General features: G+C 46.9%; 2 protein-coding genes across 4 annotated transcripts; one reads left to right on the top strand and one right to left on the bottom strand.

The window, feature by feature from the left end:
- The first annotated feature begins 847 nt into the window (after positions 1–847).
- On the top strand, positions 848–25,125 carry USHBP1 (USH1 protein network component harmonin binding protein 1). 2 transcript variants are annotated; one of them, XM_089535397.1, is made up of 17 exons: positions 848–1,092; positions 7,996–8,248; positions 9,332–9,483; positions 10,095–10,210; positions 10,531–10,655; positions 10,928–11,179; positions 11,257–11,376; positions 12,059–12,213; positions 12,552–12,692; positions 12,970–13,073; positions 13,561–13,684; positions 14,405–14,672; positions 15,154–15,357; positions 15,534–15,655; positions 15,950–16,072; positions 16,428–16,476; positions 24,959–25,125. In XM_089535397.1, exons 2-17 carry the CDS (start codon positions 8,240–8,242, stop codon positions 24,998–25,000), a joined length of 2,106 nt encoding a protein of 701 aa, XP_089391523.1. In that variant the 5' UTR covers positions 848–1,092; positions 7,996–8,239; the 3' UTR covers positions 25,001–25,125. The 2 variants fall into 2 exon arrangements, with proteins under 2 accessions (XP_089391523.1, XP_089391522.1); XM_089535396.1 differs by lacking the exon at positions 24,959–25,125 and adding an exon at positions 17,216–20,818.
- On the bottom strand, positions 1,620–7,284 carry BABAM1 (BRISC and BRCA1 A complex member 1). Of its 2 annotated transcripts, none has more exons than XM_089535395.1 (9): positions 7,186–7,284; positions 5,978–6,303; positions 5,689–5,747; positions 5,465–5,585; positions 4,817–4,895; positions 4,655–4,679; positions 3,655–3,784; positions 3,009–3,095; positions 1,620–2,396 (listed from the first exon to the last, which is right to left on the bottom strand). In XM_089535395.1, the coding sequence occupies exons 2-9, from the start codon at positions 6,263–6,265 to the stop codon at positions 2,196–2,198; spliced, it is 990 nt and encodes a 329-aa protein (XP_089391521.1). In that variant the 5' UTR covers positions 6,266–6,303; positions 7,186–7,284; the 3' UTR covers positions 1,620–2,195. The 2 variants fall into 2 exon arrangements, with proteins under 2 accessions (XP_089391521.1, XP_089391520.1); XM_089535394.1 differs by having other exon boundaries at positions 1,621–2,396; positions 5,978–6,308.
- Positions 25,126–26,785: the final 1,660 nt, after the last annotated feature.

The following is a 26,785-nucleotide window of genomic DNA, read 5'->3' as shown; positions in this document are numbered from 1 at the left end:
GGCCAATATTAATCTATGCGTTCCATGGTTATTTTAAGGGGGAGGGCAGAACCTGGGGCCATGGCATATTCTTATGTTCTTACGCATTGGATCGTGTTCCTGTGAGCCACCTCAGTCTTAGTCGGAGGAGGAAGGAGATCAAGGCAAGTTTATTATTATTATTATTATCATCATTATCTTGATTATTTCATTTCTATGCCGCCTTTCTCCCAGAAAGGGACCCCAGGCGCCTCGCATACAAAACCCGTTTAAAATCTTTACAATTAACATGCAGAGGACAATTTATTATTATTATTATTATTATTATTATTATTAAGATCCTGGTCTTATTGGGGGGGGGCTGGGGGGGTTATTTAAACTTTTTTGGATGATTTCTTAACTGTGAAATTGTAACTTTGTGCCGCTTTAATGAGGCTATTTCAATTGTTTTCAATGCCTTTTTATATTGTGAGCCGCCCTGGGTCTCCTTTTCTGGAGAAAGGCGGCATAAAAACAAACAAACAATTAGCTACAACAGAGTCTAACACGTATTCCATGGCTTCGATACAAAGGGCGGAGGAGGGAGAGGCGCCCAAGGCTCGGACCCCGCGCGGGGAGGCTCAGTGCACGGGTCCAGCGGCGTTCCCACGTTCACTCACTCACGTGTCTTCCTCTGAGCGCAGAGCCTGGCAAAGCCAGGAGGCGCGCTGGAGGCTGCTTGGCTGCATCCTGCCACTAGAGGGCGAGCGAGGAGCTGCCACCGCCACGGCGCCTCTGCGCATGCTCACACCGGCCGCGCATGCGCACTCCTCCCACCATGCCCAGCGGGCTCCCTCATCAGTGTATCGCCAGCGGCGGAGAGGGAGGCTGTTGGCCGAAGAGGCCCCGCTTTGAGGCCGCCGGGAGCCTCTTCCAGAGCGGAGGCGGAGGTGGAGGCGGCCTGGCCTAGGACACCGAAGTCCCTGACAGCCGCCTCAGTTCCGCCGCCGCCATCTTGTTCCTAGTGTTCGAACTTTCCCTCCTCAGCCTCGTCCCGACGTCCCATTGGCTGAGAGCAGCGCTGCGCCCTTGATTGACTGCCCAGCCAGCCAGTGAGAAGAGGAGGAGGCGCTAGTAAGTAAAAAAAACAAGAAACGTTCCCGCCCCCTCTGCCCTTGGTCCCGCCTACAGTTTCTATTGGCTCGAAGGAGCTGTTGATTGACAGGCCTCCAGCCACAAAACCCTGCTGGGGAAATCATTTGAGAGCGCTTTCGCTGCCTTGGCTCAGTCCTAGGGAACCCTGGGAATTGTAGTTTATTGTGGGCCCAGAGCTACCTCAGGCAGAGAAGGCTCAATGCCTCACAAAACTAGAGTTCCCACAGTTCGTTGGCACTGAACCAAGGCAGTTAAGACAGTCTCAAAGTGGATTATTTCTCCAGTGGGGATGCAAGCCTGGCTCTCCTCAAAAGGCAGGACCATGGCAGCCATAAGAGGTGGCTTTGGTTGCATCCACACTGGAGGAATAACCTGGTTTGGCAGCGCTTTAACTGCCCTGGCTCAAGGCTATGGAATTCTGGGAGTTGGAGTTCGCTGTGGGCCCAGAGTGGAGCCTTGAGCCAGAAAAGAGTTAAAGTGGTGCCAAACCGGGTTATTCCTGCAGTGTGGATGCAGGCCTTCTTGCATTTGCCCAACTGGCAGGAGCACAAAAAATAATAATCACAAAACATCTTTTAAGAAACAGAGTTTTAATGTCAAAGAATGCAGTCCTTGTTGTCTCCACTTCAGGCGTCATGGAAAATCTGGCTTCTGCTAGCCATGATGGCTGGCAACTATCCCTGGGACTACAAAGCCCATTGTCCCAGAGGGCCAGGGTGAGGGGGGGTCACAACCCGACACTTGCGGAGAGTATCCTGCGGCTTCCTTCGTGGTGAGACTTGGGGCTCTCAATCCTAGCGCCATGGTTCCATCCTGGAATTTGCAGGGGATTCCCAGTTCTAGTTAGCCTCAGCAAACTCCAGACAACGCCAACAACTGCAATTTAACCTGGAATCAAAGGGCTACAATTGTATAGGATGAATGAACAGATGGGAAGAGATTGTATATCTATATACACACATACACAAAAGTCCCCAACAACACATACAAAGACACACAGAGGCCCCGGATACGGGCAAAAGCCCCCTTCCTGCAAGGAGAGGCCCCCGGTCGGAGGAGCTCCGTCCTTGGCTTGTGCTCGCTCAGACCACGGCTTCGATTTCGGGTGCCTCCTCCTCTTCCAACATGCTGTAGGATGCGTGAGTCTGGAAGGGCCTCTGGAGAGGGTGGGCCAGGAGTTTGGCCATGCAATTGTGTAGCTCCACAGCCGGGCCGGTGAGGGACACCTCGTACTTGTAATTGGTGCCTTTGGTATCCAGGTTGCTGAAGAAGGCAAAGGTCTCCTGGAGGGGAAGGAAGACGAGTCAGAGGCCAAGACCCGGTGCAAGAGGGGTGTGTATGTGTATGTATTATATTCACACACAAAATCATAAAGCCATGTTCTGGGATGCACCTGAGCAGCCTCCCCAAGAGTTCTTTTGGTGCCAAACACTACATCTGACAATAACATAAGCTTCATTGAGGGTCAATGATAAAGCAGCAAAGATTCCCAGCTCTTTCACTGATATGGAGTTCAGCTTTTGCTTAATGGCCAAGGGTCCCTCTACAACTAATTCTACCCAGATTACGGATGCCATGCAGAAGGAGGAGCCAGCTTGTTTTCTGCTGCTTCGGAGACTGGAACACAAACCAAGGGCCCTTGGGGTCTCTTCCAACTCTGACTCCATGACTATTCCTAGCTAGCAATCCAAATCCCCATGGCTGGCTAAAGCCTCTAGGCGTGGGTATACCCCAGATGGAAGACGGACATCCTAAGGCTATACACTGCAGAAGCAAAGAAAGAGAACGAAAGCCTGCCAGCATGGCCCATCTCCCCTAAAGACAAGGAGGCACCACAAAAATGCCAGGCTTCCCCCACCCCTGCATCATATCCGCCTGGCCTTGTGGGGTTTTACCTTCCAGCTGGTTTCCTCCTCTTTCTCTTCGATGCCATTGTGGAGGTAGAGCACGTCGAAGAAGTAGTAAGGGCACTGCAGCATTTTCTGGGCCAAGGGAGGAAGGAACGGTTAATGCTGGCTCGAAAGAAGCTGAGAAAAGTTACCTGTGAGTAAAAACACAGAGTACACACCCAGCCACCCTCCTCCCCAGCATATTTGGAAAAGGTATTATTTTACAACATGTTCACACTACCCTTTGCCTTTATGCTTTTATAGTTGTGACAATGGGCAAAGAAACCCCATGGATCGTTTCTGATGTATGCCGACACTATCGTGGGATTTTCCTGGCAAGCTTTGTTCAGAGGCAGTTTCCTTTGCCTTCCTCTGAGGCTGAGAGAGTAGCACTTCCCCAAGATCACCCAGTGGGTTTCCATGGTTGAGCAGGGATTCAAACCCCGGTCTCCAGAATCCTAGTCCAACGTTCAAACCACAACACCACTCTGGCTCTCGAAGACACTCATTTAATATTAATACACAGACACACACAAGGGCTACCCAGAGATATAAATGTTTACACTGAAGCTGGGGTTGAGGTCCGCTTGCTATTAAAAGAAGCCCCTTCAGACGGATGAGGGAGCAGGGCGACATTAGAAGAGGGACACACCTTCATCTGATCTGTAATGGCCACAGGCGGCTGGCACGCAGGGCGGCTGTAGACCAAGATGGTCCTAACCACGTAAGGCGGTGGAATAGTTTGGACATTGTCTGTCACGGGCAGCTCTGTCTTCTGCTGTCTGTATTGGAGAGGAAGAGGGAGTTTCATCAATGTAAATACGCTGAAGACACCAGATCAGCTCCAATCTTGGAAATTTAATAGAGCCAGCCCTGGTTAGGACTTGGATGGGAGGCCACAAGGGAATACCAGGTGCTGTGGGCTCTGTTTCAGAGGAAGGAATTGGCAAAACCACCTCTGAGTATCCCTTGCCTAAAAAACACTCGGTGAAATTCACAATCTGAAGGTATAGACATACACACACAACTCATGGATGGCAACCATGCATCCTTCAGGATGCTGGAGTACAGATCCCAGCATTCTTCACCACTGACTAGAGGCTGCTGGGTACAGAAGTTTAACAACCTTCTGGAAGGCTGGGTGAATGATTCCCCATCTCTGAATTAGTAAGTCCTTGCTTTTGTATGAAAACAACCCGAATGCAAACGTCTGGCATCTCCCTTCAGAGCTTGGAAAAAGTTACCTTTTTTGGACTGCAATTGGCTGGGGGAATTCTGTGACCTATCACTGGAAAAATGTAACTTTTCCAAGCGTTGTTCCAGTTATAAAAGGATGTCAGAGGGATGACAGAGTCCTTTTGGGTTACTCTTGGCCAAGCTGATCAATGCTGCAAGGTAGCATCGGAAATCCATAAATGTGGCTGGGTCCCCAATGGTCATCTACTCCGACCCTCTTTGGCCACTCCTGGAACCCAGAGACAGCCATCCCACTTCTGTTTAAAAGCCTCCAAAGGGGCCTCGGAGGCAGTTAAAGATGAGGTTTATGCACTATTATCCCTCCCAACTGGATATAATTAGGAGGCAGATCTTTTCTTTCTAACACGTTCCCAAAACAACCGCTGCATAAAAGGAGAAAAAGCAGACTTGCTTACATGAGGTTGAAAAGCCCTTCCAGATCTGAGAGAGAAGAGTTAAGATCCACTGCCACACAATTCAAGCATTTTCCCATACATCCCACCTTAAATACCAAGCGCTGAGGCCAGATTAAAATCCCGCTCTTTCCCAGTTTTGTCTGAAGGCAAAATGAAGGATACTGAACGATTTGCAGACCACTGTTTCCAAGTCATACAAACAGCTGCAAACTTCTCTGGGGTCCGAGGTGAATCCCGAAAGCTGAGAGAGAGAAGAAAAGAGAGAGGACTTCGTTACCTATTTCCATTTCTGGCTCATTTCTCCTGGCTAAACAATCCTTAAGTTACTTTTTTGGTACCTCTGAAGAAATGAATTGTTCGAATTTAGCCACAGAAACCTAGTGGGTGATCTTGGGCAAGTCACACTCTCTCAGCCTTCCAGGAAGGCAATGGCAAATCTCCAAATCTTGCTAAAAAGATCAGAAAGTCCCAAATTTTGTTCCTTCTCTGATTCTATTCTGGAGATCCACACACATTTTGTTCACCTGGAATATATTTTCTCAGCTCCCAGGTACAATCAGAGACTTTTTTTATACCAGCTCTGCAGGTTGGTTTATTGTAGCCCAGTATAAAGCCAAAACTAAAATCTGGGACTTTTCAAATCAAGTCCGAAGGCACAGAAAAACCAACAGAATCCACCCCTCCAAAAAAGTAACTTTTCCAAACTCTGCAGCCATCAAGCTTGCTGTGAGCAACCAAGATTGTTTTAAGACTGAAAGCAAAGGATGGGAATTAATAGTCAATTGATAGATGGCCACACGCCGGACGCACCCAAGTCACGTCGTTGTTGACTACAACCAAGGCAAACTCATGGCTTTTATCAATCTTGTGTTTGGTCCGGACGAACATTTCAATCATTTTTTGGGAGATGTTCAAAGCGTTGGTTTTGGAGCTTTGGAAGGAATGAAGAAAGAGAAAAAGTAAATCTATATGTTAAAAAAACCCCATAGCTTTGGGACACCATATTTCCCATTTCGGAAGGGAAACCGACTCACCCGTTGAATGACTCCAGTTTCGGGTGGGACATTTCTTCCGACAGATCCAAGCAAATAATCTAAAGACAGAAAAGAGGAGAAGTTCAACAAGGACATTTGGGGACTACAGGTCTCTCTCTCTCAGCCTCAGAGGAAGGCTGGACAAATCTGGTCACGAGAACCTCATGAGTCAGATCTCCAAACCCATGGCACCTATGGGAGAATGTGGTCCTTCAGAGAAGCCAGACCCCTTCATGTAGGGCTTTGTGGGTGAAAACCAGCATTCTGTGCCCCTTTAGCCCCTGCTCACCACTTTCTCGGCACAGTTCACCCGTGGCGTTTTGACCTGGAACTCCACGGGGGGCACAGGGGGCGGCCAGACCTTGCCGTTGGCAGCCGGGGCATTGGCGCTTTGGGGGCTGTCGCCGGTGCTGGCCGCCTCTCCCTCCCCTTCGCTCCGGCTCCCCACGCTCCCCTGGGCACTCAGGGTCCGGTCCTCGGCCCCTTCAGGGTTGGAGCGTGTCCGGGGCCGCTGCTCCTCTGCCGCTGCCTTCTCCTCCTCTTCCTCCGTGGCACTGCTGGGCTCTGAGGTGTCCATCAGAGCGCCAGGCTCCGTGTTCGAATCCAGGTTTGAGTCTGCCCTTTGGGGAGAGGAGAGAAAGCAAACCAGCTGTAGTCACTCTCTAGCCTGGATCCTATTATGAAAGTGAGGGAATCACGCAGCCCTCCAGATGTAGTTGGAATACAATGCCCATCAGCCCTAATAGCTTGTGGCAAGGAATGATGGGAGATGCAGTCCAACATCTGGAGGGGCCTCATCACTCCTGAAGTCCCAGTAAATTAAAGCCTCTGACAAAGAAGCACCCTTTTACAAAGCATTTTGACCCCTGCTCTTCTCATCCACTGTCTGGTTGGAGGCTTTTTAGCAGCCTTGGCATTGGGAGCTGGGCAAATGCAGACCTTTGGTGCCACTATGCTTTCCATACTTATTTCTTCAGCCAGGTGAGCTTTGCAAGGCCTTGGCTGCAACCTGAAACCCTTGCAAGAGTTCATCTGCTGCATTCAGAATCACCTCTCTCTCTGGCAAAAATTGCTCTTCTCATTTTCCAAGCTGTGGAGGGAATTGAAAATGTGGTTGCATGTAGCTGGTGCATGCGCATGCGTTAACTCTGGCTTTAAGGATTACCTGGTATAAATGACATTTCCCTGTTTTTAACATTCTCAAGGGCTTAACGTGATTTCCTTGCAAGAGATCTTTGCAGCCAGGGAGAGATATCAAGGTTCGCATTATTTGAAAGGGAAACGGGGGGAAGACACCCAAATGAAAACCCAAATTAGCTGGGAGACAAGTCAGGAAAGAAAGAAAACTGGGAGAAAAGAAACCTGCAGCCTGCAAAGCAATTCCTCCATTTGCACTATCCCTGAAAAGGCTGCTCCTTTGGGCTGATGAACAAGCCATTCTTTCCTTGCCCCTTCGTCCTTTCCTCCCCCATTTCCCTGGTCAAACCTCAGTCTCACCTCCGGCTCTGGGTGCGAATCCGGGGTCCCTTTGCAATTTGCAAACAAACACAGAGCAACCCTGGAGCTGCAAAGGCTTTTGGCAAACACAGCCGGAAGTGTCTGGGACAGAAAAGGAAACCCTCTCTTGCCCCGCCCCCTCCGTCCCTCGCAAGGGCTTCTGGGATTTGAAGTTTCCTTGCCACCCCAAATGGCTGAATCTACATTGTAACACAAAATGCAATTTGATACCGCTTTAACTGCCATATGTCCAATGCATTTGCATTCTGGGAAGTGTAGTTTTGCAAGATATTCATCCTTCTCTGTCTGAGAGCCCTGGAGCCACAGCAAGCTACAAATCCCAGGTGTCCATAGCATGGAGCCATGGCAGTTAAAGCAGCTCTGAACTGCATTAATTCTGCAGTGTGGCAGCAGCCTTTGTTTTAAACGTAGATGCAAGCCCTCTCCTTGTTTCTTTCCTTGTTATTTCTGGTTCCAGTTTTTCTGTTCAAGAACGAAATCATGTCCAGAAATGCAACCCACTTTATTAACTAAACCTATCCAGGGATAATTGCAAAGTACAGTAGCATCCAAAACCCACAGAACAGTGATGCCTTTATGGGGCTGACCAAAATGCACAAAAAATCCATGTCGCAAGCTCTTGAAACTTCACTGGCTTCTTCATTTTCTTAACAAAGATATATATATACTTGTATTGTTTTAAAAACTGGAAAAACAGATTAAACTCTAATATGTCAAAACTTAAAAGAAATCTGGTTCATATTCTTTTTTGCCTCTCGCTTTTGCTCCCTTTCTTGGTTTCCCCCCCAGAGTTTTCTCCAGTTTTCCAGGAGTTAAAGTGATGTGGATCATGGGATGTCATCCTTTGCAAAGCACAGCGCTTTCCTCTTCCTCTCCCTGCGGACAGGAAACCTGGCTGGACGTTGGGGAACAAACAGGAAGAAGACCGCCAGGCTCCATCCGTCAAAGGACCTCAGCCCTTGCTGCCATTGCCAAAGTGGACCGTTTAAGCCCCACTTGGTTGCCGCCCGGTTGAGAAAGCGCAGAAGGCGGAATGGAGAAGGTAAGCCTGACCTTTCACAATTGTCCATATCCTTCTGGTGTCTGGAACCGGACACAGTATTCCAGGTTAATCTAATCTCCTTGACAGATAGTTGCAGAGCAGAGCGGAGGGTGAGCCCTGGCACCGCAATAATTGGGAAAGAAATTGATCCAAAAAACCTGACTCGACTTATCTATGGGTAAATTCTGTATCTTAACTCTTATTTAAAAGAAAGAGCCATCTCCTGATGAAAAGCAAGACTATAGTATGTGAAGCCCTGACCCCGCTACTCTGCCATCCATCCCAGTCTTAAGAGTAAGCATAAAGAGTTATGTCTGCTGAGATTTTATAAGTTCTTTGACGTTGTTTTGCTTTGCTTCATCCTTTAAATCCTTTGCTATATGCCCCTGCATTTTATCCTCGACATATCCACAGGTCATGTCAAAATCCATAATTTTGGCCCCAAAACTTGCCCCCAACTTATATATGAGGCCGACTTATAGTCGAGTATGTATGGTATGTAGATCTGTCTGAGAGTCTTTGCAAGTTGCAAACTTTGCTTTCCTCTTGCCGGAGTTGATCCCAACAAAATGGGAGAATTTGTACCCTTGTCTCACACTTGGAGATGGCCCATGAAAACTGGACTCAGGGCCAGGCCATGAGATCTGGTGGCAACCCTAATGGGATTGTGGCTTTTGTATTTTCTCTATCTCTTCCCAATTCTCTCCTGACTAGGTCTCAGACCTCTAGATATACTAGCCAAGGAGTTGGAGTTCAGGAACAAACAACCTATTGTTGCTGATGGAAAACAGGAAGGCTTCCTCCCTTCCTTGAGCAAGGAGCAAACTGCCTCCCTATTTTAATTGCATTTCAGAAAAATAGAATTGGGACACTGGTCAGTGGTCCAAACAAGAGGGAGCCAGCGAAGGCAAGTGGGCTAACCTGGGTCAGGGCAGAGATGGTTAAGAACCTTGTCAAACAACAAAACTCAGGATTCCATGGGATGGAACTAGAGCACTTAAAAGTGGTGTCAAAATGCATTATTGCTACGGTGTAGATGCACTCTCAGTCCCTGCCAACTTTTTTCTGATTTCCAATACCCAGGGAGACCCAGAGCCCCAAGATGAGGGGTTGCCAGAGAAGGTGCTGCCAGATGAACAGACAATCCTGCGCTATGAGGAACACATCACGGAGTTGATGGTCACCATCACCCACCTCCACGGCCAAATCGAACATCTGCAACAGAGGAAAAACAGGTAATCCTTCCCCCTCCAGTTCCATAGATCTCACAGGACTGTGGGGATTCGGGATTGCAGGGAAGATACAGTGCCAGATTGAATCTAGATTGTGCAGAATAAGAGTACAACAGGAATGCATACTCACCACATCTCACAGAGAGAAAGGGGACACATCTAGCTGAGCCATGGTGGTCAAGAGGCTATGGGGAGGCAACAAGAGGGCAAAAGGTTTTAATAGATAATGCACAAAACTACTATTTTAAGCAGAGGAACCCTGGAATTTAAACCCCGAGTTTAGAAAAGTCTGAAAATAGGGAGGAGAAAAGCAGATTCTCACTGATGAACCTAGTGGAAAAGGCAAGACTCTACTCCTCTCCTCTCTTTCTTGGCTTTTGCATTTTGTTTGTAGCATCTGAAGTACGCCAAAGATGAAGGAGTAAAGCAGAAGGAGGGAAGGGAAATCAGGACATTTTAAAAAACAGTTGAGGAAGTAGGATGGCAGAGGATTAACCGGTGCTTTTCCCTGCTGAAACCAGGAGAGTTGAAGGGTATGGGAAGAGACAACAGAGTCCAAATCCCAAACAGCAGAAGGCTGAACCTTGTCCTCTTAACATCCTCTTTGCTGGCAGGGAGGAAGAAGAGTTTTTCGACCTCTGCTCCGAATACACGGCGAGCCTTCCACGGTACCCAGTGCCATTTCCGAGCATGGCAGCAATCCCTCCTTCTTCCTCACATCCGGGTGAAGGTATGAATTCTGAGTCTGCATCTTATCTGGTGTCACACCTGCCTCTCGCTGGCTCTCTGGTGGTGGTAGTAGCCCAAAAATATTTACCCACTTTTTGACAGAAGCTCATTCCCTAATCTGCCAGGGCTGTCCTGAGACATTTTGCCACCTGTGGCAAAAAAACAAATAAATGATGTCCGCTTCTCATTCCTTGGAGGGGCAGTTGATTATCTTTCTTTGTCAAGGGCAATAAGGTATTTGGGGCATTTTAGTTCCCCAAAAGTAGCTTTCCAGGCTCTGATTCTCTTCCTCTCCATCCTTCTGATCCCTCCGTGTTACAGGCAATCCTGATCTCTTTCTTGCTGTGCACCAGGCGGTCACATCCCTTGAGAATACCGTTGTCACCCATCGGAGCCGCATCCCCAGCACTGAAACTAAAATGGAGGGGCCCATCCATGTGGCTGAGGTGGGTCAAATTCTTGTCCCAAATGGGAGGTCTTCCAGTGCACCCTCCCTTCTTTTCTTCTCCTAGGCTGAGAGGAACCTCTGAGATCTGAAAAATATGGACACATCTCCCAATTTCTGGCAGGTGGAGGCCCCAAAACTTAAACAATCAACTTATTGGCTTCAAGTCTGAATTTTATTTGGTTCAGAAGGCTAGCTGTTTAGATAATGAGCCACTTTTATTTTGGTTTATGTTTTTATTCTTTTTGGCATCTTTTAAAAAAAAATATCCAGAGTTTTGAAGAAAGTTTAAAGAAATTCGACAGAAGTTTCAAAGAGCTGTATCTGCAACCAGACGATGATCCTATGGGGTCTGATTTGGGGTTCCTGTCGGGAGACACGAGTATCTATGAGCAAGAAATTGCCCTATATGAGGAGAGGAACGCAGCCCTTCGGGGAGAACTAGGAAGCCGGAACGAGGAGCTGAGCCAGTCCAAAGAGACTCTCCATGCTTACCAGGAGGAAAGAGACAAATTGCAGAGAAAGGTAAGACCAAGATGGGAAGAAACATAACTGTACAGAATGATAGAGTTCTCACATGTGGTTTCTGTGTCTCCGTCCAGGTCAAGGACCTGCAAAACACCCTCTCCAGAGTGGAGACCCTCCAGAGCGGAGCCTCCAGCCCCCTCTGCGAACGGGATCCGTGGGGATTTCAGGGGGACTTTGGACTCATTCGTCTGCCTGTAAGTTCTTGGGACGTGATCCTCCTGCGTACCCTCCAATATTTCACTCATGAAAAAACAGGATATGTGTGGACAAAGAACGTCAGACTTCTGCACTGCACAAGTAAAACAGTTTGACACTTTAACTGTCACAGCTGCCTCCAGGGATCTGTAGTTTGGTGGGGCACAAGGGCTCTCTGATGGGTCAGCATTAATACTTCACCAAACTACAAATCCAAAGATTCCACAGAATGGAGCTATGACAGTCCAAGTGGGGGCAAACAGCTTTATTTCTGCAGTTATTAATGGAGAAGAATAGACAAGGGCTATGATTCCATTTGAACTGCCATGGCTATCTCCTGGGAAATTCTGGGATTTGTTATTTGGGGAGGCACTAGAGCTCTCTGCATGAGAATCTGAAATGCCCTTCGCTGTATTGGTGTTCTCTCAGGTAAAAAAAAGGAGTGATATTTTTTATTGTGGTTTATCTTGAGCCCTTAACCCCGGCGAATGAGGAGGTCACATTGTATATTTGCTCTCCAAAATATTGAAGCTGTTTGAGCGGGTCATAAGGTTCAGCCCTGTGGATTGTTCTTGGAAAGTTCATACTGCAACCCAGAATGGATTCACAGCCGCACTGAGATGGAAGACACTGTCCTTGCTACTCATGTCGGTTGCCATAAATCTTGCACACCTCTTGCAGGATCCGGTGGCAATTGTGGCCCAGAAGTTCCTCCGCTGTGTCCAAGATGCCACCAACGTCCTCCCCACCCCTGGCAATTTCTCCCCAAAAGTCCTTCCACCAGCAGAGACCCACAGCAAAGACCCCTGGGGGCCTCAAAAGGACCAACTCCACAGGTAAGTCATGGGACATCTGCCATTCTGCTTGTGATTGGTTCAACTTGAGTTAATGGATCTATTAAATAATAATAATAATAATAATAATAATAATAACAACTAGATATGATTCAATAGTTGTTATTAACTCAAGTTAACTGGCTTAGTTTTAGTTAAAGTCAGGATTATGCATGCCATTGGATTTCAGGTTTTTATGCATGGTTTTCAAAGCTAAACAGTGATGAAAGCAGATAGGATGAGAATAATAACAATAATTTTAACTATGCTGTAGTGGTGGTTGTTATTACTCCTACTCCTGTTGTTGTTACAATGAAAAGGATGCCTGCCTTCCCCCTTAGAACCATCGAGACACTCCAAGGGCTCAACCATCTTCTCCTGGCCACTTTTCAGGAGACCAAGAGTGACACAGAGGGCATTAGCATGCTGCTGGACCTCAGTGAGTCCGACAACACTGCCTTGTGCTTGGCTGTGCAGTACAGGTGAGGAGCGGATGCCACTTAGGTCTCTGCTGAAGGTTTCTGATGTTGGGGAGGAGTCATTCTGCCACAGCAAAGCCAATCTAGACTCTCTGGGGACCTTCTTTTAGAGATGCACCATGGTGGGGTGGTTAAAGCATGGGCAGGGGAGCCTTTGGCCCACAAGAGTGTGTGTCACAATTGGACAATAATTTCCTTCTGTTTTCATACCTGGGCACAGGGATTAGTGATTCTTGAACCTGACTCCCAAATTTCTCCCTCTGTCTCTCAAATTTCTCAGTGAACGCTGTTTGGAGGCCTATGAGGCACTCTTTTCACTGGCTGTGGCCAAACAAGGCCCTTGCTTACAAGTCCCAGCAAAGGATGTAGAAACGCCTGGCGCAGGTGAGTTTCTGAGGCTATCTTGCATGCACACCAGAGCTTGGGAATATTATCTTTCGCAGAACTACTGTCCCAGAACCGTCTGCTGTTTTAGTGCTAATGTTTCTCCTCAGCTCACCTCCTCTTCCATACTCTCAAACATTTCACAGATGAAAACCAGGACACTTGTGGTTGTGCGTGCTCAAAATGACAAAACTTAATAATCAGGAAAATGGGCAAGCGGTTTGCTTTTGCCCGAGCTGACAGGGAAGGGCAAGATTCAGCGCCCTTTCCTCTCCTCCCATTGTGTTAATTGAGTTCAAACTACCTTTGCTCTTTGGACTCAGTTTGCAGCTGGGGAGAAAGGGGGAGAAGAAGAGAAAAATCAGGACTTTGTAAAATCAGCTGGAAAAAGTGGGATGGCAGAGGATTAACTGGTACTCTCCATGCCAAATCAGTTGCAGAGATGTGCTCCTCTTGACTTAAATGCTGATCCCTTTCTTCCCCTTAGGAAAACCTAATGACTTACCTGACCCTATGAGATCAGCCATAATGGAGAAAGCATGCCATTTTTTGCAAAGCCGTGGCACAGGTGGTGAGATGCCTGGTGAATGCAACGTCCACTCCAAGCAGAGGTACGAAAGTGAAAGGGGGATGATTCAGGGATCAGTATATGCTAGGAATGGAATAGGAGGATGTGGCTTGGAGACAAAATTGTATCAGGATGAAGAGTTGCGCATGGGGGCCTGTTCTAAGTTAACGTGACTCATAGTATTTATGACAGAAGTCCACATCCTATGTCCTTACTCATATATCAGCCCTTGATCCAGAACCATGAGGACTAGAATTTTCCTTTCCTTTGCCCATATCCTTCTGGAACTGAACAAAGGATTCCAGATGAGCACAATAGAGTGACACTACTATTTCTCTTGATCTGGAAGCTGTTCTCCTATTGATGCAGTCCAGAATTGCATTGGCCTTTTGTCTGCTGTATCACACTGTTGACTCAAGTTTAGCTTGTGGTCTGCTAAGACCCCAAGATACTTTTCATATGTCCTGCTACTAAGCCAGGGGCCACCCATCTTGTATTTGTGCATTTCTTTTTACCTGCCTTGTCATTTATACAAAACACTGCAGCGGGTGGAAGTGCTTTCTAAAAAAATTAAACTGGAACTGTGCAGAAACATGGATTGGATATTTTTATTTTAAAATCTAAGAACCAGAGCAACAAATGCCACAGCCTCTGATACCTTTGTAGCCCAGAGATATGAAGCCATTTTGAGATGGACTGTTCCATGATCGATGACAAGTGTTGTCCCTAATGTTCATCCTTGAGAGCCCCGTTCTCTTTTCAGTCCCACGCAGCCTGGTGAGATGGCAGAGGATGAAGACAGAAAAGTTTTGCGAGACTACATCCAACATCTGAGAACTGAGAAGGCCTCACTGAAGCTGCCCACCCACCGCCCGACTCCTGGGCCGGGTTCTGTGGCAGCCGAAATCAACTTAGGGATTGAGGCCAGAGTGGCGGAGATACAGAGGGCCCTGCATGATGCCCTTCCTTCTGAAATGGCACCAACCAAGATGGAGAAGGCGCAGTTGCTGCAGGAGTTGCAAGTGGCTAGGGTGAGTGGGGTTTGGAGATGGGAAGGGATGAGGAAAGGCTGCAGCCTAAGCCAGGACACGAACCAATACAAGAAGTGGCTCCCGTGGTCATTTTCATATCCTCCCAACTGTTCCAGTTTGGCAGGGACAGTCCTAGTTAATCCTCCTCCTCCTTCCTGCTTTCTCACCTGCCTTTAAAGCATCCCTGTTTCTCTCTCCTCCTCCCATTCTCATTTGTCCTCAGCTTACTTCAGTTGCTGTAAAGGGAATTCAAACTAATTTTGCACTTTGGATTCAGCTTGCAGCAACTGAAGTAAGCTGAGGACTAAGGAGGAAAGTGGGAGGAGGAAAGAGAACCTGGGACATTTTAAAAGCAGCTGAGAAAATGGAATGACAGAGGAGCGTCTTTGTCCAACCTGGAAAGTTGTGTGAAAGGAACATTCATTTGAGGTTTTAGCTTTTGTTGTTTTGACCCAAATTCTCCATCTTTCCTTCAATACAGGACGCTTTGGCTGACTTAAACACCAGGTTGGCTCTGGCAGAAAAGGAGAAACAGCGGCTGGAGCTCCAAACATACACTTATCGGGCTCAAGAGGCCGCTTGCCAGCTGATGATAAAGTTTCTGAAAGCAGAACGTGGCACGCTTTGTGGGGAGCAATCCATCTCCTCTGGAGAAAGCAGCAGCAGTAGTAGCAGTGACTCAGAGGTAGAGTTGCCAGGTCTCAGGGCCTGGGTCTGCGTCTCCAATTGGAGAGGGGCTATTTGTACACCTTAAATCGTAGTGGGAAAAGCAGCTCTCTGGACCTTGAGCCAGAATAACCACAGGTGCTGTCTGGTAAATCTTTTTTCTCTTTTTCTTCTCCTCATTTTCTCTTCATGTAGGAGTATGGACCAGTCACCAGCTCCAGAAGAATGGTATCTGGCTTATTGCAGGCTCCCAGTGGAAAGGGAGCAGCTCCAGACCCAGAAGCACAGAGGCTGGAGCTTCGTGATACTTTGGCTCGGTGAGTAGAACAAAGCAGCGGCATCACCCAGTTTTGCCCCAGTCTGGGATGCAATACCATCTTGCCTCTAATAATTGTGCTGTTTTTACCAGCTGGAGGAGAAACTTTCTTCATAAAAACATTATTTTCTCTACAAAAAATGTGGTTTTCAGTGCAGAAAATTCTGTAAATGGGAATGTATCCCCCCTTTGTGTTTTTCTCTATTACACATCCAACAGAAAGTTATTTTTCAAGTTCTGAACCTACCTCCAGTCAAGCTGTCCCATTGCTTACTTCTTCGGGGTTCCTTTCCAGGAACAGAGAATTGAAAGACCAGATCCATTCTCTTCTTGTTGACTTGGAGGAGCAAAGCCAAGAAAGCAGAGCCCAGGAGATGCAAGAGATGGAGCTCGCTCGGGATTTTTTCAAAGCCCACAGGTAACATGGGGGAGACTCTTTCTCATCCCTTCTCCCATCCCCACCCCAAAAACCATTCTAACCTCTGAGTCCTGAGAGCTAAATCACAAAATCACAGTCCTGGAGAAACACAGGCAATTTTTAAATGGTTTTAATTCTGTTGTTATTTAGTGCCATTTTAATCTTATACAGTATGTGTTTTAGTGTAATTTTGCTGCATTTTGTAAGCTGCCTTGACCTCCTGTCTGGGTGAAAGATGGGATATAAATAAAGGGATGGATGGCTAGTTGGTTAGATGGATGGATTGGGATGCCAGGGCTACTTCATGGGCCCCATCTTGGCCAAGAACTGATGTTTGGTTTTTTACCCACCTCAGTGCCTTGATGCTTGCAAAACAAAATGCCCGCAAGAAGCAAGAAGCACAGGTCAGTATTAAGGGCATAAAGCTCTGAAAAATTGATTCTTCCACACAGTTTCAAAATTAGTCTTTGCTCCATTGTGAGAGACAACAAATATTTAACACATTTTTCTGATTGCCTGCCTGCCTGCCTGATTTCTTTCTTTCTTTCTTTCTTTCTTTCTTTCTTTCTTTCTTTCTCTTTCCCTCTTTCTGGGCTTTGTGGATTAACATTTTTGAGATAGGAAGGGGGAAAAAGATTTGTGTGTTTTTAGAAAATAGTCCTGTGTTTTCACAAAAAGGTTCCCAAATGAGAAAAAAATGAGGTGGTAGATTTGGCTGGAACAGTCTTATTTAACCCTCTGGTGTCCCACCTTTTCAACTGCTTTACAAGTGTCCCCAGTTTCTCTCTCCCTCCTCTTCCCACTTTCCCCCTTCATCCTCAGCTTACTACAATTGCTGCATACAGTTCAAGGTGCAAAAGTTGATTGCATTTAGTTTGAGTGAGAGGAGAGGAGAAGAGCAGCAGAGTCTTGCCCTTCTCAGTCAGCTCAGGGAAAAGCAATCTGTTGCAGCCTCTCTCTGTTCATCTCTTCTTCCTCATTAATAACTTTACTAACTTGGCATCGCTCTGCTGTTGCTTGGCCACGCATGTCCTAGTTCTTATTTCTGTGAAATATTGGAGCGTATGTTATCTTGATGCATTGAGGTACCCTTTCTGGTCAGCCGTAAACAAGCAATTGCAATGATTCTTTGCATCTCTGCAGATCTGTCAGCTGGAGAGTCAAATGACTTTGATGAGCCAACGTCAAACTGGGCAGCTGCGGATCCTGATGCAAACCCTCCAGAGGTTGGAGGGCAGAGTGGGTGGCCTGGCAGAGGTCTCCCATGTGGGTCCAGACTCCTCCTTCTGCCCCTTCCCCAAAGAGTAAAGCACCTGGATCCATAGGTCCCTTGGATTGGGTGTTCACCCCATTTCCTAAGGGCTACAAATGGGTGAGGAGAATGAGAGGTCTGGAAACCAAAATCCCCTTGAGGAACAACTTCAGGAGTTGATTATGTTGAGCCTGGAGAAGAGTCAATGGAAAGGGCTGACAGTCATCTTCAACTCCTTGAAGGGATGTCCCAAAGAAGACATAGAAAGGCTGTTTTCTGCTGTTCCTGAGACTAGGATGAGAACCAGTGGATCCAAATTGGGAGAAAATATGTTCCTCCAAAACATTAGGAAGAATTTCTTGACACTAAAAGATGTTCAGCAGTGGAATAGACCATCTTGGAGGATGGAGGACTCTCTGGGCACCCATGTCCCAGCTTTCGTCCATAGCAAAGCTGAAGGGTATGTGAGTCTAATTCTTTAAAGGCTGGCATTATACACTGTCTAGCCAGTTTGGTGTAGTGACTTGAGTGTTGGACTATGACTCTGGAGATCAGGGTTCGATTCCCAGCTCAGCCATGAAACCCACTGGGTGACCCTTGGGCAAGTCACATGCTCTCAGCCTCAGGGGAAGTCAATGGCAAACCTCTGAACGAGTCAAGAAAACCCTGTGATAGGCTCTCCTTAGGGTCGCCATAAGTCAGAAACGACTTGAAGGCATGCAACAAAAACATATGGTATCCCAGTCAGCAGTGAAACCTACATATGAAAGGGGTCATTGTTTTAACTGTGGCATCTGCCAATGTTCCATGTAGGTTTTGTGGCAAAAACAGGAATCTCAGAGGGTAAAACCATCTGGTTCAGAAAGGGTTAACACCTATTGATGAATGCAGTTCTTCTTATCACCGCAGGAGGACGCCTTTAAACAAAGCAAGCAAAGCCATTTATCTTGTTTTTTCATCTGAGAAGCAAAAAGCAGAGGGGAAGATATCTGATGCCAAGGGATGACATTCTTTGCTAATTTTATTCTTGAATTAAGCAATGAGGACTTTTAGTAATTTTCCTCCAGCTGCCATAAAGTGTCCAGATCTTATTCTTTGCAAACTCCGTCTGTCTCAGAGGAAAGTGAAGGCAAACCTCCTCTGAATAAATCTTGCCAAGGAAAGCACTGCAATGAGGTCTTCCTCTTTTCCTATGGCCCTCCACTTTACCAAGCGTTATTGTATTTTCTGGGGAATCCCTTCTTCTCAGGATATATCCAAAATACTCAGTGGAATAATCTTGGCCTCTAGAAAGAATTCAGGCTTGATTTGCTCTCGGAGCCATTTATTTATCTTTTTTAGCAGTGATAGTGTCCCTATAAACCAGATATCACCATAAACATGAGTTGGAAACTTGCCTTGATATACAACAGTATATCAAAGCCAAAGGGAAAGAAATAACAATATTCTCACTGGGACTAAAATGGTGGTGAAACCATAAATGTCCTCTCTTCCTAGCCTTTTTTCCACCAACCTCAGCAGGTTCAAAGGTGAAAGTGGGAGGTTTGATAGATAGGCTTCGGACAACAGAGCCAGTGACCCTCCCTGCAATGGGCCAGTTTTCCAAACGCCAGACCCTACCTTCCTCCCTCCCTAACTCTGTCTGTTTTTCTTCCTAACCCCACTAGACTCTACTTCCCCCTCCAAAACAGCCTTCTTTTTTCAAGTGTTAATTTAAAGAAGCAAGACCGTCTGCTGCCAAAGGTCGAAGGAACTGGATCAGGATCGGAAGGTCAGGCTGAGAGGGCATGGAGGAGGAAAGAGGGAAGGAGTTCATAAGAGGAAGGTATTGCCAGGCAAACCAAGAAGCATGTGTGAAACATGTCTCCCACATCAGGCTTTTTACTAGGAAAAAGTGGAGGGATTTCCCCCCATCTCACTGCTCTGAATTTTCAGTTTTTCAAGACTCATTTCCTATCCTACCTTGCTGGCCTCTCTCAACATGAGCTCTTCTCCAACCCAACATTTCTCCTCTGCTTTGGTCCTTTTCCCTAAACAGAAAGGGAGCTCCCAGTCTGTTGGTTCCAAATAAAGAACACAGGCATCTATAAAGCAGATAGGATCATTGTTTTGTCTACACTTGCTTTGGGGATTATAGGCCTTTCTGAATGGCATTGGACTGCATCTCCTAACATCCCTTGGGCCAGGGTGCTGGTACTTTTTGCAGCTGTTTTGTACAGAATATGCCTTGAGCTAAGAATAGTCTTCAAAAACCAAGTAACTGTTTGATAACTTGAGGAGGAAAATGGTAAAATAAGTCATTCCCTGCCTATGAGGATGAAATGTACATCCTTGGTCCCAGATGCAAGAATTTCCATCCTTGGTTTCCCACCTTAGTCCTACTTGGAGTTGGAAGGACCTGAACCTGAGACCTTCCTTGTGCAAAATGTCTGTTACACCACCAAGATGCTAAAACCAAAGTGAGGTGCCAATCCTCATGGCTCCGAATTGAGGGCCAGACTAGGAATAACACTGGAAATTGTGTTGCAACCAGTCTCTCCCTTTCTGGTGTCTGTCTGTCTGGCTTTTCACCCCTCTGACCCTGTAAAATATTTTAATGCTGTCTTGCCCCTTCAGCTGCTGGCCAGAGTTGAACGTTTTGGCCACAGCTTCATTAAGGAAATCAATAAATAGGTCTCCATAGTTCTCCTCTGGGTCAGCCTTTTATTGCAATGAGGTTGATTTGGAGGCGTCTAAAGGAAGAAGGCCTTTCCCTCCTCCAGCTCTGGTTTGCCCTCTTGACGCATTTTGTGTACCTTTTCAGAGATGGAAACTATCTGAGTATGGTCAAGATGGGGAAAGTTATTAATGAGGAAGAACTGACAAAGTAGGAGAGGCTGCAGCAGTTTGTTTTTGCCTGAACCAACAGGGAAAGATGAGGTTTTGCACCCTCCTCTGCGTTTGCTGCCAGAAACTGGGCCGATGCGGGGATATAACCCTAGGAAATGTATGCCAAGTATGTCGGTTTTAATGCCCTCATTTTTAAAGTCCTTGCGGGGATTTGGAGGAAGATAAAATTCCAGCTAATAATTAGGAACCTCTAATGATATCTCAAGTAATGAGGACATTGCCCAAGCAAACTGTTTCCAGCAAACAGCTTTCAAAAGCACCAGCGAAGCGAGATATTTTGCTTGCTGGGCAGATTTGCATATATTTGACATTTTACATATTTAACGAAGCTGGACTTGTACATCTTCTCTATATCTGAATATTATAAATGGAATTTGTGGGTCAGAGGGGTGCAAGGCAGGCAATGTCATTGGCAAGAGTGAAATCTAGATTTCGACTGCAACCCCTGTGCCCTCTGATCAGGGAATAAGCCTTTTTACCCACTTTTCAACTTGCTTCTGAGTAGCATCAACTAAGACACCATGTAGTCCGACTGTCCCAATTACTCTTCTGCTGTCCCACTTTATAATGTCCCAGTTTATTCTCTTGTTCCCGCTTTCCTCATTTCCTTACATCAGTTGCTGCAAATAAAATTTGACATGATCTGACTTGGGTAAATATATCTATTGGACACTGGGCAAGTCACACTTGCTCAGCCTCAGAGGATGGCAATCTGAAGAAACTTGCCAAGAAAACCCTGTGATAGGTTTGCCTTGGGGTTGCCATAAGGCACACAACACAAAAGCAAAACACACACATATACACACAGAAATAGACCCTATATACTCAACGTCGACCTCATGTATAAGTTGAGGGCAGGTTTTGGGGCCAAAATGATGAGTTTTGATATGACCCATGGATAAGTCGGGGGTAAAACTTAGGGGCATGTAACAAAGGATGTAAAGGATGATGCCAAGGAAAACAATGCCAAAGAACGTAGAAAATTCTGGCAGGCAGAATTTTCATCCTAAAGTAGATAGATGGATGAGAGTAGATAGAGGGGATCCATGCTTCTTTTTGGTGCTCCCAGGCTAGACAAAGTTCTCGCCTTTTATCATTATTCAGAGAAAGGGGATGGTTCATATATATATATATATATATATATATATATATATATATGAGTTAAAGTACAGTACTTACATTGACCCATGGATAAGTCAGCCCAGGTATTTTGGGTCATTGTTTTGACTAAAATTTCTAGACTTAGATATTATATACAGTACATACAGATGTACATATCTAGTGATTAACTGCAGCATCCTCCTGGGATCCAGGAGAAACTTGGGAGCAGTTGTGTTGCTTTGCTTCCTCCTGGCTTCTGTACACACGCACACATGCGGATCCTGCACAGAGTCATAATGCAGGAGCAGGGTGTTTGGATGGAGATTTGGGAGGGGGACAAGGGCCTGTTGTCCCAACGCAACCCCCCCTCCCCTTTGCCCTCTGTTTCCCCAGAAATCCATCTTCCGGGAGCAACTGCCTCTGGACAAAAAGGCTATTAATTTTCCTTCCTCCAAACATGCTTTGATGCTTTTCACGGTCACCCGGACCAGGGGCTAAGTGTCAAAGGGCAGCTGATCCCAGCTTGGCGTGGCTTTCAGATGGAAATGTGGGCAGGCGAGCGTGTGCATGTGTGCGTTTTGTGCGTGTGCGTATTTACCACTAAAAAATGGAGCACACAGCAACTCCCTTGTTGCGACAGCTTCCCTGGCTGCCAGTCCATTTCTGGACACAATTCAAAAGTGCTGGGGATGACCTTTAAAGCACTACACGGCTCAGGGCCTGGTTATTTGAAGGACTGTGGTCTTCTATTTCAGCTGTGGTCCCCAGAAAACCCCATGATAGGTTTGCCTTAGGGTCACCATAAGTTGGAAATGACTTGAAGGTACACAACAATAACAGCAAATTCTACTGTTCAGAATCTGTTGTGTTTTGAGATCTTTTGGGGAGACCTTTCTCTCTGTCCCATCAACCTTGCAGGTACATCTGGTAGAAATACATGAGAGAACGGGACCTTCTTGGTGGATGCCCTCAGGATCTCTTGAATGCCTTTCCCAGACAGGTTTGGTTGGCATCTTGCTTGCCATCTTTCTGCAGGAAAGTTAAGACCTTTAAGAAAGATTTTGGCAGGCGTTTGAAGCCTGACTGCTCCAGGGGATTGTGCCCCACTGTCTCATGAACCCCAACAAGTTACCTGACCATTCCCTGATCTCCATGAACCCCAACAAGTTGGTATTCAGTCCTGGAGGAAGTTGGTTTATTTATCCACATGAACCCCAAGTATCTAATTCTCTGTTCTTCCTCTTGTTTCCTTCCTTTTCCCTTCGTTTTCTCTCCTTCTTGGGTGTGTCATCCCTTTTTCTGTCTCCTTCCTTTCCTCGTCCAGACAGTATCGGGCGGCTTGAACAAATCTATTGATCGAGAGTCCTTCTCCATTTCCCAGGGGATGGTCTGTCTGTCTGACCACCATTCCTCATTATTATCTCTCGGCCCAAGCCATCCTCCCTAAGGAACAGCCTCTCCTCTGGCTCAGACACCAGGTTTCTTCCATGAACGGAAGAGGAAACTTGGCCCCATCGGGGTTCAGGAATAGAGGTGTTAGCAAATTGAAAATAGCAGCAACTTATTGAACAACAAGCCGGTCCAGATTTCAGCATTCTAGCTGAGCCATCTTAAATGTAAGGAAAAGGTTCAACTTGAATAGCTTTTCCTTGGTGTTTACCTGGTCATTTTCCATTTCCCTGAAACTTATAAATGACCGGGTGTATCTTTCCTTTTAGAGGGCCAGAGGGGTGTTATGGTTGGAGCGTTGGACTCTGATTCTGGAGGCCAGGGTTTGAATCCCCGCTCAGACCGGCTGGCCTTGGCCAAATCACACTCTCTCAGCCTCAGAAGAAGGCAAGAGCTGTTCAACAGTGGAACAGATTTGCATTGGAGGGGGGTAGATGCTCATTCTTCAGAGGTTGGGTGGTCATCTTTCAGGAGTGCTTGAGTTGTGTGGCCAAAGGGCCTGGACTTAACCCTTGGGGTCCCTTCTAGGATGTTATTTCTAAGTCTCCCTTGGTGAAATTCCTTCTTCTTCACAAGCATTCAAGAGGCAAGAGCCCTCTCCAGTATCCAAGCCAGACCTCTCTTATGTCTATGTTGGGTTATTTAGTCCATTTAAGTCCATTTCTGATTGATAATTCTTAAGGAGATGCAACTCCGCAGGAGTTTTGGTGGTGCAGTCTTCTGGGTCATTTTGGGGGAGACTCGGTCCTTCCTTGTAAGGCTTGAGGCCTGCCTCCCCCTGTTTTGGGGTCCAGGTGGGATTGCTCTCCCCCAAACCCCGCTTTCCTTGCGCCATCCTTCCCCACAGCCCCGTCTCCTCTCCTCCCTGGAGGGTTTCCCAGGGGAAGGTGGCCTGGCTCCCAGTGACAGCCACGATGGAGGGGCTGACCCACAGGTTGAAGGTCAGTGCTCTTTCCCCTGAGACCCCCTTTCAGATTCAAATTGGGGCCGAGGGGGCTTTGTGCAGAGAGGTCAAGCTTCATCGAGAGCAGGATGAAAAGGCCGGAGGTTGACGGAGGAGGAGACATTTTTTAAAATAATCAAAATAACCCCCTCTTCCCCCCCCCCCTTTGCTCTGGTCTCTCTCTGAGCCTGGTCTGAAGAAGCACATTGTATGTATCATGCTCTGCAGAGAATGAAGGTTGTCTAGAGACTCCCAGTCCCCTCTCCTTGTCCTTCCTACACTTCTCTGCTCCCCATACACACAGACTTCCCAGTTTCAATGGGGTTTGGGTCAGTAGGATTTGGGGGTTTGGAATGGGAGAACCAGTGTAGTGCAGTGGTTGGAGCATACGGATATTGCAGACTAACACCGCTATATGTCTTTGAATTCTACCATCTAGAAGCAATGTTGTCTGCAGCGAGTGAAGTAAGCTGAGGGAAAGTGGGAGACAGAGAGAGAAACCGGGACTTTCGGGGCTCTGTCCCTGTAAAAAGTGGCACAATTGCAGGGTGACCAGACATCCTCCTTTTCCAGGACATGTCCTACATTTCCACCTTCTATCCAAGAGGAATTCCAATAATGGCCTCCATTTTCAGCATGACTAAGAAGCATGCATTCATATTTTTATGAGTATTTTGAGTTTTTATCTGTTTTTCTTCAATTTTCCTACATTTTGTGGTGCCTTGTCCTCCTTCACGGTGAAGACACCTGGTCACCATGGGGAATTGTATGTAACTGGTATTACATAGCCTCTGATGTTGACAGTGACCTCTTGGGGGGACTACAGTACCCAGAATCCTCCTCAACACAGCTGGGAATGGATTCTGGTACTTGTATTCCACCCAAAGGATGCACTTTCCTCAAGCCAATGGCTTTCAGGGTTGGCCACAAACCCACTGATGCTCCGCTTTGCAGACTTCAGACTGCAAAGCACTTCCATGCTGCTAGTCCCTAGAATCATAGAATCATAGCATTGGAAGAGACCCCAAGGGCCATCCAATCCAACCCCTGCCATGCAGGAACTCTTAATCAAAGCATACCCGACAGATGGCCATCCAGCCTCTGTGTGGATCTCTCCTTCCTTCCTTCCTTCCTTCCTTCCTTCCTTCCTTCCTTCCTTCTCTTGCTCACCCCAGAGTCCTCTTCCAAACAGATCTTTGTGTACTTAGGACAAGTAAACTTTTCCTCGTCTGCCTCTTCTCTTGCCTTTCAGCCGTTCTGCTGCGTTCCAGGGCCCAGCAAGGTCAAATGTTAACTTGGCCTCTGGGTCAAGAGAGCAGAGGTCTCCACGTGTGATGGGGAAAGGGCACTGCAAAGAGGAGGGGGACAACAGGGGACAACATGGCTGAACCCCTGAGAGAGGTGGGGGGAGCCTGCCCCCATCACACGAAGCATTTAAGGTATCCAACCCACAGGGAGCTGCAGAAGGTGCTTGGATTTTCTGGCTAGGACTAGAGCTCTGATCCACCGAAAACAGGGTTTCTCAACACATACAAAATGCCAACGTTACTCTTCCCATATCCTTCTCACTGTCCTTGCCATGGAAATGGGGGTTGCTCTAACCACTGGGCGATAGCTGCCTGCCCATGCAATAAGAAGAACGGGTAACTCAGCAAGCTCTGTTATCTTTGATTGCAATTACAGAAAATACTCAGGAGAAATGAGTCACAAGTAACTCAGAAATTTGCCTTGATGGATCGCAGTAACAGCAACGAGTAACGCACTGGTGGATGGTCAGAGTAAAGAGCCACGGATAACTCAGTAAGTTACTTTTTATGAATTGCAGTAACAGTGAAAGGTTGAGCATTTGGGTGGCCTTGGTAATGCATCACATGTTGAATTACCTTTCCGAACTGAAGCACCAGTAATAAGTCATGACCTCTGGAGTGGTCACAGCCGCGGGTCACTTGGTCTGCATCCACACTGGAGAAATAACCCGGTTTGGCACTGCTTTCACTCTTTTCTGGCTCAAGGCTATGGGATTCTGGGAGTTGGAGTTAGTTGTGGGCCCAGAGCGGAGCAGAGCTCCGCTCTGGGCCCCACAACATACTCCAGCTCCCAGAATCCCATAGCTTGGAGCCAGAAAAGAGTGAAAGCAGTGCCAAACCAGGTTATTTCTCCAGTGTGGATGCAGCTTCAGTGTAATTACATTGCATGTAATTACTGGTCCAAGTAATGAGTAATTCATCTAATTACTGGATTGCAGTAATAGTACCAAAGAGTACCAAATGCGGTGGTCAGATTAACTTCCAAACAAGTTACAGTCCCAGGCCTGTTTTTTCCTTCAGAGGAACCTCACCCAAGGCCTACCTGGAGTCAATCCAGGACCCAGCCATGAGAGACGCTCAACCAGGACCTGGCTGGAAGTTTCTAGTAAGAGGACAGAAGTAACCTTCTGGGGGTAAGGTTATTTCTATCAGGACATCTTCCAAATTCCAGCATCCCTCCCCTCCTTCTCCCCCCCCCCCCAAAGGAAGGCCATTAAATCCTGTCTATTCATGCATGAAGGAATGGAGGCTGGAGTCCCTGGAGACCTTTTGGGGGTTGGAAGGAGGGAAGGCCACGGAGCAAACGCTGGTCTTGGAGAAGTCAAAATAACAATGAAAATAGAGAGAGACAGAGAGAGAGGCCAGGGGAAAGGCCAACTTGCCTTCCAAGAGCCCTGAGTTAATGATGAAGTCTGGCATCTCTTCCAAAAAAGCATAATAGAGAAATCCAGGACAAGATTTGGAAAGGCAGCGATAAAGGAACTAGATAAGATCTTCCAAAGCAAAGTTATATCTTCATATGCCAATGTCGAGATTGTCCATTGCGTTTCTGAGTTCTGTTTGTGAAAACTGGACATTGAACTAAAGCAGAGGGGAAGACACCCCACTCCTTGGAAACAGGGTTCAGGAGGATGGTTCGGCACATGCTCTTTTGGACAGCCAAAAAAAACCAACTGGCTTGAATTTTGAATAGAACCCCAAATGACCAAAACTAGACTTAGTTGCGCTTTGGATGATGTCTCATGAGGTGGCCTGACTTGTCAGAAAAGGTG

Source organism: Sceloporus occidentalis, unplaced genomic scaffold (genome assembly GCF_023333645.1).
Source record: "Sceloporus occidentalis isolate IW3139 unplaced genomic scaffold, rSceOcc1.0.p SCAF_8, whole genome shotgun sequence".
Lineage (NCBI taxonomy): Eukaryota > Metazoa > Chordata > Lepidosauria > Squamata > Phrynosomatidae > Sceloporus > Sceloporus occidentalis.
Note: the sequence above shows the minus strand (reverse complement) of the source record. Positions and strands in the feature narration are given on the sequence as shown.